At 38.9% G+C, this 18,489-nt stretch overlaps 1 protein-coding gene across 1 annotated transcript in view; it reads left to right on the top strand.

Moving 5' to 3' along the window:
• The window catches only part of igsf11 (immunoglobulin superfamily member 11), a 112,685-nt gene extending 101,956 nt beyond the window's left edge, over nt 1-10,729 (top strand). Inside the window, exons 4-8 of the mRNA XM_030744910.1 lie at nt 540-747; nt 1,154-1,309; nt 3,145-3,267; nt 4,597-4,744; nt 6,623-10,729. Coding sequence (XP_030600770.1) covers nt 540-747; nt 1,154-1,309; nt 3,145-3,267; nt 4,597-4,744; nt 6,623-7,175 — 1,188 coding nt within the window. The 3' untranslated portion in view covers nt 7,176-10,729. The remainder of the gene's footprint in view (nt 1-539; nt 748-1,153; nt 1,310-3,144; nt 3,268-4,596; nt 4,745-6,622) is intronic.
• Nucleotides 10,730-18,489: the final 7,760 nt, after the last annotated feature.

Below are 18,489 nucleotides of genomic sequence, written 5' to 3' on the forward strand. Positions count from 1 at the left end.
ACGGTAGGATGAGAGCATACTTTTAGTGTGTACTTCTTCCCCTAAATCTCCCCACTAAGGTAGAAAGGACCACTTACAAATAAAAAAGTTTTTTTTTTTAGTTTGTCTGTTTGTTTGTTTGTTTCTTCCAGAGAAATAAGTCAGTTTGCTCCATCACTTACTCTGTCCAGTCTATTTTTAGCCTCTTAGTAGAAATAGGTCTCCCTCTAGTGAGAGCAATGCGTAACAGGTCTCTAAAGGGATCGCCATGTATCTAAATGACATTTTTTTGAGTCACCGTAAAGACTTGTGCACATATTTATTGGAACAGCGATAAAAAAAAGTAAATGTGCATTTTTCATTTATTATGACTGATTAAATGTTGAGTTTTTGATATTGTTTCCTTTCCTCCTCTCCACCATTTTTCTCTGCTTTTTTTTGCCACCAACCTGCTTTCCTTCCTCTGCCACACTTTTCTATTTTGATCTGCTTTTTGTCATTTTTTACCCCCCCCTCCTTCTGCCTCTCCTCCATCGCTTCCCTGTGACATCTTAATCCAGGTGATAATTTACCAGGGCGGTCGAGTCTTCAGCCTCTCCAACCACCTCAATGGTCGTGTGGGCTTCGTTGCCACCATGCCAAGTACAAGTGCCTCCATCTTCATCAACAACACCCAGCTGTCCGACACTGGGACCTACCAGTGCCTGGTCAACAACCTCCCAGACAGAGGGGGGCGCAACATTGGTGTAATTGGACTCACAGTGTTGGGTAACTAAGCACTTTTTTATATATATATATATATATTTTTTTTACAAAAACAACAATAAAAAAGGACATGAAGGAAACAGTTGCCCTCTTCATAACCTGAGAGCATGTAGAGCTCTCCAGTGCCAGCTGATGTCAGTAAAGGACAAAATGATCCTTTTTTTCTGCCATTTGCAGACCTCTAAAGAACGACAAACAGCACAGTCATCACTGTGACAAGGTGGAAACCTTTCACTTTGTCAGGAAACAACAGCATTTTATTTTTTTAGGAGTGCAGGATATAAGTGCTATTTGATTAATGAGATTCTTCACCTTTTTTGAATATGCAATTCTCTCCACTGTTAGGAGAAAATTAGTTTTGCTTTGTAAAGTGGTTAACGCAACACCGCCCACTCTCTCCATCTGCCAGTGCCCCCCTCGGTGCCAGCATGTCGAATCCAGGGAACGCTGGATGTAGGAAGTGACATCATGCTGATCTGCAGCTCAGAGGAAGGTATTCCCACACCGTCCTACTCCTGGGAGAAGTTGGACGCACTGCCCAAGCTGCCGCACAACGCCATGCAAGGTATTACAAACAAGCTGGCCGTCGGAGTTCCCTTTTGCCCCACCTTCGCTGGTAAATCTCACACGCATAGCGTAGCTCAGACTCAGCACCAAATCCACCATCACTGCCACCTGTCATGTGCCAGGCCTGAACTAATGCCCCCCCCCTCAAAGATCCCTCCACTGACCCTGCTGAGGGTGATGATGGATGGATGGAGTGACTCAAACCTGTGAATTTGTGAATGAGCTTGTGTGCATCAGCAATGTGTTTCTGTAAGTGAGCAAAGTGATATTGTTTGGTGGTGCTCCTCCCTCATGCTGAATACCAACACTGAGCCATCGTGAGCTGGGAGGGTGTCACTATGGCGATCGCAATACATGAACCTTCTTCTGCCATCCAGCTTTTAACAGTCACAGAAACTGTTGGTTTTCAGCATCAGAGAGGACCGGTGTTGTGGACTCTCCTTTCTTTTCCAGCTGTGCCCACTGCACAGTGAAATAATCTTCGTCACCAGTCTCTTGCGTTGTCTGTACACTACTGGTCAGTAGAAGCCTACTGTGCAAAGGTCACATCAGTTGCAGACAGCAGAGTATCATAAAAGTAAAATATTTCTCTTTTGACAGGTATGGAGTCCAATTACCGAAGCACTTGCAGAGGGAGAATAGGAAATTTGTACTGAGTAAATCATAATTGCAAATTAGGCTGCAAAGGTGGTTGAATAAATGTCAATTATCTGCTTTTGTGATATGCTAATTTGCATGTTCGGCAATCAGCCCTTTGAAATGATAACATCGAAAAGCACTTCAAAGAATCTATTTCACCACAAAATGGTGTGGCATTAACACACATGAACAAACAAACAACAACACCAAAAACAACCTGTCACAAAAACAAGTTTTTTAGTCTAGATTTTGGAAACTAATTCTCAGTTTTCAGTACTTTATTTCAATATTTTTGTCTAAGAGCATTTTAAATGTCTATTGATACAGACTAGAGTCCATTAAAAAAAATCCAATTATATGCAGCCAGATAAAATAATCTTGAATCTTAACAAAATCTCCCGCTTGTTAGCTTGTGTAGCCTATAATATGACTCACTGCTGAAGGTATAGTCATAGCTGAAGGCATTACTTACAGTTTAAATCATTTAGCAACCTCAAAATTAAATTTAGCATTTATGTATAATGCATTATGTATTTATCTTTTGATTAATGTATTTGACATATCCTCTTACATAAAACAATAACCACAACAACAAACAAACATAACAAAAGTGCTTTTAAATATTCAGGTTTGTTTTCTGCTGCTGGCATTTGACTCAAACTGTAAAGGGATCCTGGAATCCAGCGTCACTCCTAATCCTCTGTGTGTTTAGTTTGACACAGACAGCTGTGACATCTGTCATGTCACTGCCAAGAAAACTGTTAAAGATCTGGCTGACTTCCTCTACAATGGAAATTTAAAGAAGAAGAAGGAAAAAAAAAAAGCTTATGCAATTTAAATGAATCCAGTAGTGTACAGCTCTGTGATTCTAATCTCACAACTCAACCCTTTCATCATTTATAAAAAGGAATGCAGCTTTATTGTTCTACTGCACAGCGTGCTTGCACAACTAGGATTAGGAAGACTATAGCACCCTCTATTGGTAGTTAGTAGAAGTTGTTTAGTTCAACTTTTTAAAGTGTAAATGAGAGTAGATTTAAATGAACTATTATATAGTATATAAATGTGCTTTTTGTTACGCAGTGGGTCATGTGTGAGTTACAACACGGGCTCCCTATGGTTGTGTTTTAGTAACTTTAATTACTATGTGGCTGTGTGCGCGCGTGTGTGTGTGTGTGTGTGTGTGTCCTCCAGACCAGATGCAGGGCACTGTTACACTGAGAAACATCAGCACCACCACCTCAGGACTCTACCAGTGCACGTCCAGCAACGCTATTGGAAAGAGCACTTGTCTGCTGAACCTGCAGGTTGTTGCACGTAAGTAAACTCAAATGCACTGCTGGAGCGCACTGTGACTATCACATACACAGGTAAGGTGACACATGTCGGTTCGTTTAAGGCTGTACATATAAAGATGGAAAAGCTGCGCGCTCACTGGCAGAGGGGACGTCTTCTCGTTGACTGACGCTTGTCAAACACAGACACAAGCGAGCAAACAAATGTGAGAAAAATGCAGCCAAACAAAGGGCACAGCCAGAGTTTCTTGCACATAGCAGCACTTGACATCTGACACCAGCAAAGAAAAACAGAGCTGGTAAAAGTGACAGGGTCAGGCAGTTTTGATAGGCTGACAGAAGGGACTGTAACGTGTTTTCTTTGGTCATCTGACAGTGTGTGACGGGCCGGGGCTCTGGATCTGAAAGATCCTGACTGAGTGCTGAGTCTGTCAGACATGCAGTGGCTCTCAAGCACTTGAAGAATTGCTGACATAATACAGATGTAAATGCTCATGAATGGGATTTTTTTTTTTTTTTTGTTAAATACGATTCCAAATATTCCTGAATATTTGCTGAAAGAAAAAAGTCTGTTTGCTTTTTGAAGAGGCAACTGAAGCCCATATAAAAACAAAAGCATTCTCCATATTGTTTAACATGGAGCGTCCCAAACTCAGGTCTCAACTCCACAGTGAACTGTAGTTCTTCGCTCTTTAATAAAGTTAGAGAGACATTAGAATTGAAAGTATGTTTTTTGGCAAGCACTTCTCTTATGCAAAGTTGTAGCAGCTGGATTTCGAAAATTGTCATCTGACACAGAAATGGTCAGTTTTAATACATCTGGGGCTCTTTCATTAAGGCATGGGAAGTTCTTCACATGTTCAAAAAGGGGTCCTATTTTTTTATTTTTTTTTCTTTGACTATTTGGAGGCCGCCAGCCTCGATAGGCAATTGGCTGATGTTGGAGGATAATCAGCTGAGCTAATTTCCCATGGGACTGTAAAAGCTGGACTGTATGCTCAGTCGGTCTTTCCCTTCCTTTGCTTTTATATGGCCTTCTAATACCAATGTGGATATATATATATATATATATATATATATATATATATATATATATATATATATATATATATATATATATATATATATATATATATATATATATATATATATACACACACACACACACACTTATGTACACTTGCTTAATTTTCTTCTTTAGTGAAATAAAATGGAATCACTTTACTTAACTTTTTTATGTATTGGTTTGGCCATGTCATCCAGCTCTCTGTTCACTTCAGAGTTAACTCAGAGGAATTCAAATTATTTTAGGCAAACGTGTCAAACCTCCTTTGGTCTCTCTGTCCTGCAGCTCAGCCTCAGAGTGTGGGTCTAATAGCAGGGACCATTGCTACAGGAATCTTGGCAGTCGTCATCTGTTCCCTGTTAGTGGCAGTCACGCTCTTCTATTGGAAGAACAAGAACAAATATGACGAGGAGGAGATCCCCAACGAGATCAGGTTTGGCTTTGATCGATGTTTTTCCTTCTTTCCTTTTGCTTTCCCAGAAAAGTGCTTTGTTGCGTTGCAAAAATTTCAATCTAATGTTTGTTAAGAAGAAATATTATTATGTGACTGGTGTGAAAGTGTAGTTGCAAGCTTGCACACTCACCATGTTTGTTAGGTATATCTGTAATCGCTAATGCAGCAGCCCTGCCAAACTGCACTTTTATGGAGCGTCTGCATTACACTGTGGTGTATGCATTTATTCAGACAGGATTCAGATGGGATACATATACAGTAGGTATATGATTTTCAGACTCATATGCATTATATTATTTAATTATTATTTGTAGCTGTTGATTATTTTATTTTACTAATGTGATTTGTCTGCAAAATAATAAGTGTGGGGCACAAAGTCCAAAATAAAGTGGAGTAGAAGCAGAAAGTAGCATAACAGAAATATTTAAATAAAGTACAAGTAGTGTACATTAAACCTGTATTTTTGTAAAGTACTCGAGTGAATGTACTCAGTTACATTCCTATCAGTCTTATCCATACTGTCATCCAATGGTGCTGGGCTTTGTAAGATTAACAGCACTCTAGTACAATAGCACTACCGGATACCAGGGACCAAACCAGTGCATGGATGACCTCTGTGAAAGGTGAAACTTATAGACCTGTGTAACGCTGACCAATGGAAATGACTTATTTTTTTGTTGTTGTTTTTGTAGCTCTCTCTCTCTCTCTCTCTCTCTGTTTGAAGACTCCTGCTCGTCTCCATTTTGTACAGTGTTTGTCTTTTATCATCAAAGCGTTTTGGGCGTTTATCAAAACCTAGCAGCACAATATTGGTTATATTTAATTTAGTGTTTCTGCTGAAGTCAAGCAGGGTTTGTTTACTCAGGTAATCACGCACTTAGTGTTTCAGACTGTGGCAGGGTGACATTTACGGCCTGTTTGATGTATTTTAAAAATCAGAGCGATGCAGCATTGGCTTTGCAGCTCCTGTCGTAGAATATTAAGTGTGTCATCACTGAAATGGCAACTCAGGAACCTACACCAGAAAACTGCTTATATGTTGTTCCTAATTGTGGGCTAGTTTGTCCTTTTAAACCTCTGTCAGTTTTTTACCTTGGCAGCAAATTTGCCACTAAATTATTCCAGGAATCATTTGGAGGATAAATCAGGATATTTGCAGATATCTGTAGCTTTGACTGACTGGGATAGCATTAAAATTCCCCATCCACTCCTACACCTCTGCTTTTCCACAACACAGAATCACAAAGAATATATTTGATCTTATAGCCCCAGCTCCCATCATAATTCCTCATGAAAACAGGAAAACAGAATGACAGGAAGTTTTTGGCGGCTTTAGGCAAAATACTTTTAAATACACGCAGAGAACATGACACTGTTTATTTTATTACTTATGTATGTATTTATTTTAAATTAATATTTTTGTCATTTTGACACCTTTGTTGCTTTTCAGTGATTATGACATTATGATATTTAATAGAGTCCACAAAGGTCAAAGTGCACGCATGGATTCATAAGTACTGTGCAGAGTCTCAGCAGAACTACGCTCTGAAGATGATTTTTTATGGAAATTTATGCTGAATATTTGAAGCTGATCTCACTGTCCATCAAAGCAAGACATATTTCAGATCTTTTTGCTTTGCTATAAGAAAATGCATCACTTAAAAAAAAAATAAAAATCATTAAATGGGTTTGTTCTATATAATAAAAAAAACAGCTTTTTGAGTTTTTTTTCCTTGAAAACTATAAATGTTGATAATGAGAAGTGAGATTTAGTTGAAAATTGTAAGTTGTATGTAAAGTTGCACACGTCTGTCCAGCTAAACTGATTGAGCACTCTTTCAAATGTCTCCTCAACAGAGAGGATGACCTTCCTCCTAAGAGGTCATCATCAGTAAAGGCTTTCCATGCAGACGCCTCCTCCTCAGAGAACGACACGCTGACATCTACCAACACGTACAACAGCCGTTACTGGCACAACCCCAAGCCTAACTATGACACCAACTCCTACACGCGCTACAATGGAGACACTCGCCAGACCTTCTCCGCTGCTGCTCATGGCACACACGGACACGGACAAGGCCAGAACACAGCGCACGGCCACGGTACAGCTGTCTCAGCTCCAGGCTCAACCCCACTGTCCCGCCATCCTCCACCCACAACAGCAACGACATCGTTTGCCAACGGCAGCCACACCCTCCCGCCACCAAAGACTCTGGTGGTCACCACAAACTCTGCCCCGTCCCCACCCGCCATGGTGCGCAGCAACGGCTCTGTGAGCCTCAAACCGGTGGTGACGTCCGCACACGGGCAGCACACACACTCCTACGCCGTGAGCCAGGCTACCCTGGAGCGGATGGGGGCAGTGCCGGTCATGGTGCCTGCCCAGAGCAGAGCGGGCTCACTTGTTTAAAATCAAGTTTGAGGAACTATTAGCTTTCAAAACAAGACTAAATGAGTGTTCGGGTGCAATGTTTGGAATCCACTGATGAGAAGCAGACTGAATATGGGCTGAAACAGCCCGCTGCCCTTTACAATTGTGTCTTTCTGTATGTCTCGACCTTTTTATCTCCAAACAAACTGGGATTTTACAGTGCAGAGTTCATTTGATGCCAATTCCTTGATGGACCGGTGTTTTTTTCTTTTGTTTTCGTTTTGTTTTTTTGTAGACGAGCACTACACAGTATGTGACCACCCCCCCCTTTCTAGATGGATTTAGGAACTATTTTTAAAACCATCTGGATGATTTCACAAGGCTGGAGTGAAACATCCTACAGAGCCTGGATTCTCAGGTGCTTTTCAGGGCTGGATCATTGTGATGTTTTTTTGTTTTGTTTTGGGTTTTTTTGGCATAAAGCAACACACATCTCAGTGTGTCCATACTGCATGGCCAGACAAAAGCAAGCTCGGATTCCCAAATAAATGCATGTGACCCCCCGATTCAGGACATAAGAAGTCAATTTTATGTTTGGTTTTTTTTTTGGTTTGTTTGTTTTTTCATTTTTTAACGCTGTTGTAATTGTGGTTGATGATAATGATGGAGATGATGAGGATTCTACATGAAAACGTGAATGTTTCAAAGTGTGTTGGCAGTACCCCAAAGATGAAGGTAAATGAATGAAATGATGGGGTTTCAAATGGCCTTAGAAGCTAAGAGAGGGGGTGTTGGGTGTTACTTGGTGCAATATAATGCATAAGATACATTAAGTCACTGAATGAAAGCATTTTAATTAGGTTTTTGCACTTTTCAGAGCAATTTTATATAACCTTTGATGATTCATGAATACTAACAATATGCTTTTCCCATAAAATATAAATTCAAATGATTCCACATTCAGAGTAGTGGTAATACTTGAAGAGAGTACCAGAGAAAATTTGGGCACCACTTTCCCAACAGAAAGCTACTGCCCCCCCCCCCGCCGCCTATATTTGAGCTTGAACATGCAGATGGATCTCAGTGTTCGCTGTCCTCGTTCTTGCTGTTGTCCTCGTCCGGTTCATAACACGTCATTGCTGCTTTGAGAAGATGTAGATAAGATGATAGCTTATTTCATAAATGATTTTTAAAGACACAAGAGAGATATATATTTAAAGCTAAATTTTTTTCTCCTCAAAAAGAATTGCTTTTTTTGTTTTTTTTTACTGTACATATTGCAAAAGTATATTTTACAGCTCACGTGTCTTAATTTTAAAACTTTTTTTTGTTACATTAGGTGACAAGCTGGGTTTGATTGTGTTACTGGGATTTTTTAATGGTGTGCTGCCCTTTCATTGCAGGATTTGAGGTAAAAACAGTGTGTTTTGACATTAATGGCCATAAGTTTTAACAGAGATAATTAATACATATGCTATATAAGATGGAACTGTATTTCTGACCCACTGTATGTGTATTTCAACCAAATTTCAGCTGTTAAAAAAAACATCTGAAGTGTTCTACCAATCCAAATTTAGCAATTCTCATTTATTTTTGCGCCTGAATGCACAATTTATCATAATCCCTTGTAGCTATGATGCAATGTTGGACACAGCAGCTTTTCAAGTTCATGCAATACTGGAAAATGTGTTTGTTTGTTTTATTAAAATGTGCTGTTTAGCATTTTAAAGTCTTACTAGACAAAACACTTGAAGCAAGTGTTCTGGCTCTAACAAATTCAACTGTATCACTTAATTTAAAAAAAAAAATATTGTTTCATCTACATGACTTTACTGATTTAATCAAGGGTTGATGTGTATTTAGTTTAAGTCTTCATACTATTTGCCTGTCTGCTCTTTTTGGAATTGATGGAATTTTTGCACTGATTACTCTAACATGTGATGTGATTTTCATCTCAGTCACTGTTATTGATCAGACACACGCTATCTGACTTAACTAATAACAGGGAAACAGATTTTTTTCATGACTTTAATAGAAGAAAAAACAAACAAAACATGTACAACTACCTTTAGCTGCAACAACCTCCATCATAAGTTCCCATGAAACTCGTGGACTGCTGCCCTGACACACATATAAAGTTTCTCCAAACCACGATGCTTCCTCCATCATGCTTTACAGCTGGGATGAGGTTTTGGTGTTTTTGTGCGGTGCCTTTTTCCCTCCAAACACACTTTTTAGTAAGCTGTATCACCGTTAACTGGAGCTCACCCTCTTTCTTTCAGGAAGCCTGCTACTATTTTTACACCTTTTCCGGCCTCGTGCTTGTTCTTTTAAATTCCCGTGAAAATGGCTGTGGTTGAATCATGGCTCAGAAAAAAACAAAATAAAACAATAAAGTTGTGATTAAGTCACACTTTCTAAGACCAAATTGTATTTATCAATAGTTGTGACCTGGTGTACACTCATACCACGTTTTATGAGTAATCAGTTCAGAAATACTTTTCAAAAGGTAACATTAACACCAAATATTTTGAAATTAAATACTCTTTCAGAATAATCCCACCAAATGTTTTGATAAAGGGAGCAATAATTATTAGGTTATATGGGCCTAGTATTGTATTATTAATGGCCTTACAGTGATGTATAATTGACACATTAATGAAAGCTGTCACATATATTGACCTGGTGATGCTGGTGTTCTATCACAGTTTGTTGTTAGTGTTATTGGCCTGCAGCTTGCACAGATCTGGATCAAACCTTAACCCAGAATTGCTTTTCTGACATTATAATAACAGCTGGTACTTTCAGATCTCCATATTTTTCATGTATTCAGTATTCAGTTAGTTACTAATGTTATGTATCACTTCAGATTGATCACAAACTGACTTGGTCATATATGGTCTGATTGTATGAATCAATTTCTTTCTTTTCTCTTTCCTCTGATGCTGTCAGCAATGCTGGAGAGCTACAGCAGATACTGACACTCATTTTAAATACAGAAAAGCAGACAGAGGGCAAATGGTCAAAGATCAGTGACACCCCCCCCCCCCCCTTTTTTTTTTTTCATCTGTCAGTGTTTTCATAATAAAGTCTTGTTTGTGAAGGTTTCACTCACCATCTCTTCCACTGTCCCTGCCCCGAACACTAGATGCAAACATTAATGAACTCTTCTTTTAAGGCCTTTAGCTTTATGGAAAAGTTCCACAAGTAAACAAATGGAGATTATTTTACTTTTGCTCTGCCCTCTGTTTTCAGGAGATAAGGTGGAAAGAAAGCACAATTAGTAGAAATCTACTGAAGTTTTAACCCAAATTTAACAAACATCTCATCTTCTACTCTTGGTTGGCAAAAATGATAAATAGACTGCATTTATACAGCGCTTTTCTGGTCTTATTGACCATTCAAAGCACTTAGTGTCAACAAGGTGGTATATGGGTTGTATATAGATAAATGTGATATATTGCCAATAGTGAAACCAATATGTAAATATGTAAAGGAAAAAAAAAAACTGCTCATTCTTACTGTTGGGTTGAAATGAAATAGGAAAAATAACACTGGAGCTTGTAGTGAATAAATATTGTTAATACATCCTAGTTGGCATCCTGCTCATTTTGTGTATGTGTGTCTATAAAATATGTTTCTGTGACATGATCCAAATTCCCTAATTGAAGGTATTCAAAGTAAATCTATTTCTTTTTCTTTTTAGGAAAGAAAATTTTCAAAAATTAACAAAATTACTATATGAGCAATGCATAAAATCTACAGATGTAGCTTAAAGATGTACAGAAGGCACGGTGCTGAGAAAAAGACAGTAGTCTCTTCTCTGTAATATACATGAAATGTTTCACACTTCCCTCAGAAAGTTTTCTTTCAACCTCTTAAACTGAGCTTTTGGTGCTGCTGCAGGCTGTAAACACGACCATAAAAAGAGGAGCTGTATAGAATAACTGTGCTAGTTCCTTCACACCTTCCTTGTTCTGGTAACTAATTTTGTTCTACTGAGAAGTGAAATGACTTCACCGTATCACACAATTTCACTTCAGACTTGAGCCTTTAAAGCTATTTTTCTTGGAAAATGGGAAGTAGGTGCAGTGATTTATTGAAAGGTGCATAAATGGAAAAACATTATATTAAAGAGTTTGCAGAATACTAATGAGCTTGAAAGTCAACATAGCCTGAACTCTGAGGCAGCTTTCTCCTCTTTTCTTTAAGTAGTCTTCAAGAACAGTTCTCCAAGGACATTCAAAGCTCTTCTTTGGATGTTGGCTGCCTTTTGCTCCATTCTCTGTCAAGATGATCCCACACTGCTTCAGTAATATTCAGGTCTGGTCTCTGGGGAGGCCAATCCATGACTGATGGTTTTCCATTGTGTGATTTTGTAGCCAGGTATGATTTTACTGCATTGACAGTGTGTTTGTGATCTTTGTTATGCTGAAAAATTCCAAATGGTATTGCTGATGGATCAAAAGCTGACTGCACTTTTCTGTGTTCATAATTCCATCAATTTTGACAAGATCTCCAACATCACTGGCTGAAATGCAGCCACAAACCATGACCATGTCTTACAGATGGCTGTACGCACGCTCTATTGCACCTGCTGAGCTCCTCCGCACGTATCGATGATTCGAACAAAAAATATCAAATGTGGATTCATCACTCCATCAGACCTGTTGTAATAGATTTTCAGTCCCGTTCTTGTGTAATTTGGCATACCTCAGCCTTTTATTCCTGTATCACTTTGTTAAGAATGGCTTCTTGACAGCTACTCTTCCAATGAGACCCTTTCTGATGAGTGAACAGCAGATGGATCAGCTGAAGATCCAGATGCGTCTCTCAGGTCCTGTGTCAGGGCTTTGCTAAAATGTTTCTTATTTGTTAAGGACATGACTTTCAGATGCTGTTCATCTGCTGTATCTGAAAGTCAGCAGTAGCATGTGTAGCCATGCCAGGACATTTTTCAGCTAAAGAAATGATATGGTTTTGGTTAATAATAAACTGCCCAAAGATACAATTTAAAATAGTTTTTTGTGTCTGTTGTATGTATAGACACAAAAGAGTTAGGTGCCTTGTTTATGTTTGAATGATTCATAGATTAGTGTTAAGTGGTATTTGCACTGATATGGTATTGAATAGGTCAGAAAAAAAATGAACAAGTGCATGTTAGTGCATACAAACTCTGTTGCAGTCTGCTGATACTGTGCTGTACCACCATAATCCACACAGGATTCATAAAATCAGGGAAGTTGAAAGCATTATCTAGCATTAAAGCATTAATTTGGGGGTTTGTTTGTATTTAGTTTAGTGTGTGTGATTATTATGAGTCTTTCCTATGTCTGTTCATTATGTAACTAAACATGGTTATAATAATATTATTAATAATAAAAATAATAATAATAATTCCCTGCAACCCTCAATTGGATAAGCAGAAGAAAATGGATAGACGGCTGGAATAATAATGAAACTGTCTGGCCTGCAAGGAATTGAAGGTGCTTCTTGAACCACTAGGGGGCACTATTTATCCACTCATGCAACCGCTTCATTTATGGTCCTTCAAAATAGTTCAAGTCAGTAAATTCCAAACCATTCATTATGAAAGGCAAAAGTATCCATCGGTAATGGACTGAGTGTTAATGGACTCATTTAAATTCAGTTGAATAGGAGACTCCACTTGCAGTGGGCAGAACACTTGTCTTAATGCAGTCTTAATCAGTGCATTTGATTTCCATTAATCTTCATGGTTCCATTTCTAATCTGAATTCCCACCAGCCTTCCTTTTTTTCTTCCTCTAACCCATGTAAGTTTTAAAAATCAACTGCCATGACCTCTGGAAAGACAGCTACAAAAAGGCCAACGAATCTGAGAACTGAGTTCATTTTTTAATGAAAGAGAGCATCAGCCGGGGCTGTGTTTGTGCATGCGAGAGTGTGTGAGTTTAAGAATGCAAACAATGTGTTTGTACTCATAAGGGTGATAGGTGTTGGTTGTTTTATGATCTAAATTATGACAAATTTAAAAGAATCTCCTTTCCAATATGCCCTTTTTTCATCTTCTTTCTTGCCGCACAGTTCATTATTGGTTTAATATAATCTCTGAGCACAAGTCTAAACATATTTTGTGCTATGTTGCTCATTATGTGTGTGAAAACTTATGATTTTTGTCTGGCTGCTGTATTAGAGGATGCACACCTTTTCCAAAGTACACAATACCTTTGATAATTTAATTGTGAACAACAGAATCTAGTAGAACATTCACAAAACCTTTACGCTATATACCCCTGCAGAATGTCACAAAGAACTCCAAATTCTTGTTATGTTGTGGGCCTACTCACCTGCAATAGTACTGCTTACATTCCTCTATTGTGTGTTTTATTGCCTGTTTAATTTCTGTCTGAATTAGAGACTTTTTGAGACAACCATAGCTGTTTAGACTCTTGCCAAAGTCCACCAAAGCACAAAGCTTTTAACTTTAACTTTATTTTAACACTTTTGTGCCTAGTGGTGACCACAAAATATCCAGTGTTGTGTAACTATTTTCAAACTGCATCCATAAAACCAGGAAAATTCAGCCAAGGCTGACAGATGCTGTTTACACTGATCAAGCATAACATTATGACCACTGACTGGTGAAGTGAATAACACTGACTATCTCTTCATCATGGCACCTGTTAGTGGCTGGGATATATTAGGGAGCAAGTGAACATTTTGTCCTCATGTGTTACAGTAGGAGCAGGAAAAATGGCAAGTGAGGGTCAGAGCATCTCCCTTACTGCAGCTCTTGTGGGGTGTTCCTGGTCTGCAGTGGTCAGTATCTATCAAAAGTGGTCCAAGGAAGGAACGGTGGTAAACCAGTGACGGGGTCATAGGCCAAGGCTCACTGATGCATGTAGGGAGTGAAGGCTGACCCGCATGGTCCAATCCAACAGAGGAGCTACTGTAGCTCAAATTGCCGAAAAAGTTAATGCTGGTTCTGATAGAAAGAAGTCAGAATACACAGTGCATCACAGTTTGTTGTGTATGGGGCTGAATAGCTGCAGACCAGTCAGGGTGCCCATGCTGGCCCCTGTCGCCCAAAACAATGGGCACGTGTGCATCAGAATTGGACAGAGCAATGGAAGAAGGTGGCCTGTTCTGATGAATCACGTTTTCTATCACGTGGATGGGTGGGTGCATGTGTGCCAGTTACCTGGGGAACACCTGGCACCAAAATGCACTAATGTTCTGCTTGGAAACCTTGGGTCCTGCCATCCACGTAGATGGTACTTTGATACGTACCACCCACCTAAGCGTCTTTGCTGTATTCCCTGATGGTTGTGGCCTCTTTCAGCAGGATGCTGCACCCTGCCACAAAGCAAAAAATGGTTCAGGAATGGTTTGAGGAGCACAACAAGGAGTTTGAGGTGTTGACTTAGCCTCCAAATTCCCCAGATTTCAATTCAATCAAGCATCTGTGGGATCTGCTGGACAAACAAGTCTGATCCATGCAGGCCCCACCTCACAACTTACAAGAGTTAGAGGATCTGTTTCTAACATCTTGGTGCAGATATCACAGCACACCTTGAGAGGTCTAGTGGAGTCCATACCTCAACAGGTCAGAGCAGTTTTGGCAGCAAAAGGGGGACCAACACAATATTAGGCAGGTGGTCAGTAGTAGTGTTATGCTTGATCAGTGTACATCTCTTCAAAACAATATGTAAAACATTACAATCCAAAGTTTAATATACATCTATCAAAAAGTAAACAACAAAATAAAGGCTCAACCACAGTCATAGATTATGAAGGGATTTTACATATGTGGTATGAAACACAGAGACTGGCATGTCCATCTTTGTGATGGTTGATTTGACCATTATTCTGTGATCCATGTACTGAAGATAAACTGAAAACACTGAGCAGTGAAGAAATAGATGGGAGGAAAAGGCAGAAACTGATTTCCCAGAAGGGCTGACAGGTGGCCAGCTAGGTAGCTGAACACAGCCAAACAAGCCTCTCTGGTTTCCAAGCTGAATGCACAATGCTGTTTCTGAGAAATCACTTCAGACATCCATTACTTGGCTCCATCCAAAACACTGTCTCCACTTATGTTGTCTATGAATCAGCCTTTCTATAATGACGATGAGCTCTATCTACATGCCTCTGTGCCTTAATGGCTGGATTTTGGAAAGAGAAAACAGCTTCACTTTTAATGCCTGTGCAGCCACTATACTTCCGTATACTTGGAATCATAAAACCAATTTTTGTTGCTAGATTTGCAGAGTTAAGGATCCAAAATAAGGATTCAAGGAAGGCCAAATAACAAAAGACAAAGGTCCACAACAAGCACGAGTTATAATGGGTCAGCCTGACTGGAATCAGGGGCGTGGAATTAGGTAGGGACAGGAGGGAGATGTCCCTATCAATATTTGCTCGGCGGGTGTAATCAGCACCGCACCAGATTCTGTATTTTACTTTCAGTTTAGCATTTATTTTCAATATATTGCAGAAGTGTGATAGATTTCAAGGTATTCACTGTTCTTTAAGTGCAACAAATGCAGTGTGTTTACAAAGTCAATCATCTTAAATAATCGCGATTTCAATATTGACAAAAATAACTGATTATGATTTTTTTTTTTCCCCCCGATAATCGAGCAGCCCTACAAGAAACAACAGGTAAAACAGGAAAAAAAAAGAGTCCAACTAAATGCAGACAAGGAAAATCACACTGAACATGATATAAAGAAACACTGCTGAGGTGGGAATGAGAACAAAAAGCAAAAGCATTATAGGAATAACAAAACCAAAACAGGGACTCAAAATGAAGCCAATACAAGACTTCAACCCTCAAATTAAAAAAGAAAACTTCAAATACTTGAATACAGAAAAACATAAGCAGAACCCCAAACCCAGATACATTAACTGAGGATACAAACTCAAAAACATGACCAATCCCAGGCATCAGACACAAGCTATACATACTCAGTGCCTGCATATGTTTGCACTGAGGGTTACTCCCCCCAGTATACAATAAGGTGACAATACAAACAAAAGCAAAAATTGAATAAAAAACAAAACAAAACCAAGACAAAGCAGAAAAAAAAACAAAGCAAGACTTGTTGGCTTGTTTTCTGGCAGTTTGGTTCTTTGGTCTTAGAGAGTTACAGAAGCTCTATAGATGCTGTTAACCTCCCTGAGTTTGGGGTCAAAGAAGTCTGTCTGGGAGAGAATGAATGGAATGGGAAAGAGAGAGGAGAGAGAAAATGAGGAGACAGAAACCATCTCGGCACACTGACGGACAGGTTCAGAGTTTAGAGGAGAAGAATGCCTTCAAAAAACAATTTAAACTTTGACCCAGAATAAGATGAACTAAGCAAAGTTTATTTAGTGAAAATTGATTAAAAAAAAAGAAAAAAAAAAAAGCTAACCCTTAACTTTGAAATTGGATGTGTACACAAGTACAATGTCCATCTCACAAAGAGAGAAGGGTTTTCTTGCTTCTTTAAGACACACAATAACACAAAATACAAGAGAAAACATTCTGTGTATATACTGTAAATCAGGGATCCTCAAATCCAGGCCTCGAGGTCCGGTGTCCTGCAGTCAAATATAGAAGTCATTAGCAGGACTCATATATATATATATATATATATATATATATATATATATATATATATATATATATATGGGTTGGACAATGAAACTGAAACACCTGGTTTTAGACCACAATAATCTACTAGAATAATTTATTAGTATAATTTATTAGTATGGTGTAGGGCCTCCTTTTGCAGCCAATACAGCGTCAATTCGTCTTGGGAATGACACATACAAGTCCTGCACAGTGGTCAGAGGGATTTTAAGCCATTCTTCTTGCAGGATAGTGGCCAGGTCACGACATGAGGCTGGTGGAGGAAAACGTTTCCTGACTCGCTCCTCCAAAACACCCCAAAGTGGCTCAATAATATTTAGATGTGGTGACTGTGCAGGCCATGGGAGATGTTCAACTTCACTTTCATGTTCATCAAACCAATCTTTCACCAATCTTGCTGTGTTTATTGGTGCATTGTCATCCTGATCATCCACAGATGCGCCAGCAAGACGTGCACCAACAATTTGTCCTCTTTTGAACTCTGGTATGTCACCCATAATGTTGTGTGCATTGCAATATTTTGAGCAAAACTGTGCTCTTACCCTGCTAATTGAACCTTCACACTCTGCTCTTACTGGTGCAATGTGCAATTAATGAAGATTGGCCACCAGGCTGGTCCAATTTAGCCATGAAACCTCCCACACTAAAATGACAGGTGTTTCAGTTTCATTGTCCGACCCCTGTATATATGCATGCATACACACTCCATGAAATATCCTACAGTCAGAGGAAAGAGCCAAAGCAGTCGATTTATAAGTTCTGACATTTAATTTTCTGCTGGAGTAACTCTGGTTTAGCTAACTTCTCAAGAGCATTTTTTTTTGGACAGGACAAGAAGACTGGCTCAGAAGAACAAATATTAATTTGAATGTTTCACTGAACTAATCAACATGATTATGACAGAAAGTTTTCACCAAGCAACAGATCACGAGCAGTAAAGCTCAGAAGATCTGCTTTCCTGCCCTAATGAGAAGTCAAGGTTACTGAAGAAAACAAACACTTCAGTGTTTTAGTCTCCAAATGTTTTCTGTCATCTAAATGACACATATGATAATCACATACTGTTACCATATACTTTAGCTTACACAGGTTCTCAATGAGGTCTTTGCATTTCTCAGTTTATACATCTTCGTTTCCTTTCTTTCTTCTAACATTGTAGCCCCTCCCACCCGAAATGCAAGCAGAGGAGACAGAAGAGACAAAAACAAGTTATGATTTCAAATGAATGCTTTCACTATGATCTGTATATTTCAGCTGTATGTCACACACTTTTATATGTCACAAGTGAAAAGACTTCCACTAAGGTTACACCTAATTGACAGTATTTGACTGAAACCATAGAGATTGTTCAAGTCAAAGAAACAATTTTGCTTTCTGACTGAGTAAAGTGACCTGGAAGTATGTGTTGCATCCATGATAAGAGCTACCCTTAATGAAACGAAAAGGCACTACAGAAACTCACTTTGCACTGGTGTTGTACTTATTTTGAAGTTTGCTGCACTGCCAGTTTTCATGATTACTATTATTAAGAGTTAAAGTGGATCATCTCTTTGGTGGGAAGAGAAATATTGTATTGACAGAATTGTGAGCAATACTAATTATTAAAAACATGTAATTTTCCCTGATGTGACTGGTTGTATTCATTTTTAAAAATCTAACCTTGGTAATGAGGAATGTGATTTATTTTTTTTTTTTGTTCCTGGCCATGCTTGAACCTGCGTCAACCAACAAGTGG

This window comes from Archocentrus centrarchus, chromosome 13 (assembly GCF_007364275.1).
Source record: "Archocentrus centrarchus isolate MPI-CPG fArcCen1 chromosome 13, fArcCen1, whole genome shotgun sequence".
Classification (NCBI taxonomy): domain Eukaryota; kingdom Metazoa; phylum Chordata; class Actinopteri; order Cichliformes; family Cichlidae; genus Archocentrus; species Archocentrus centrarchus.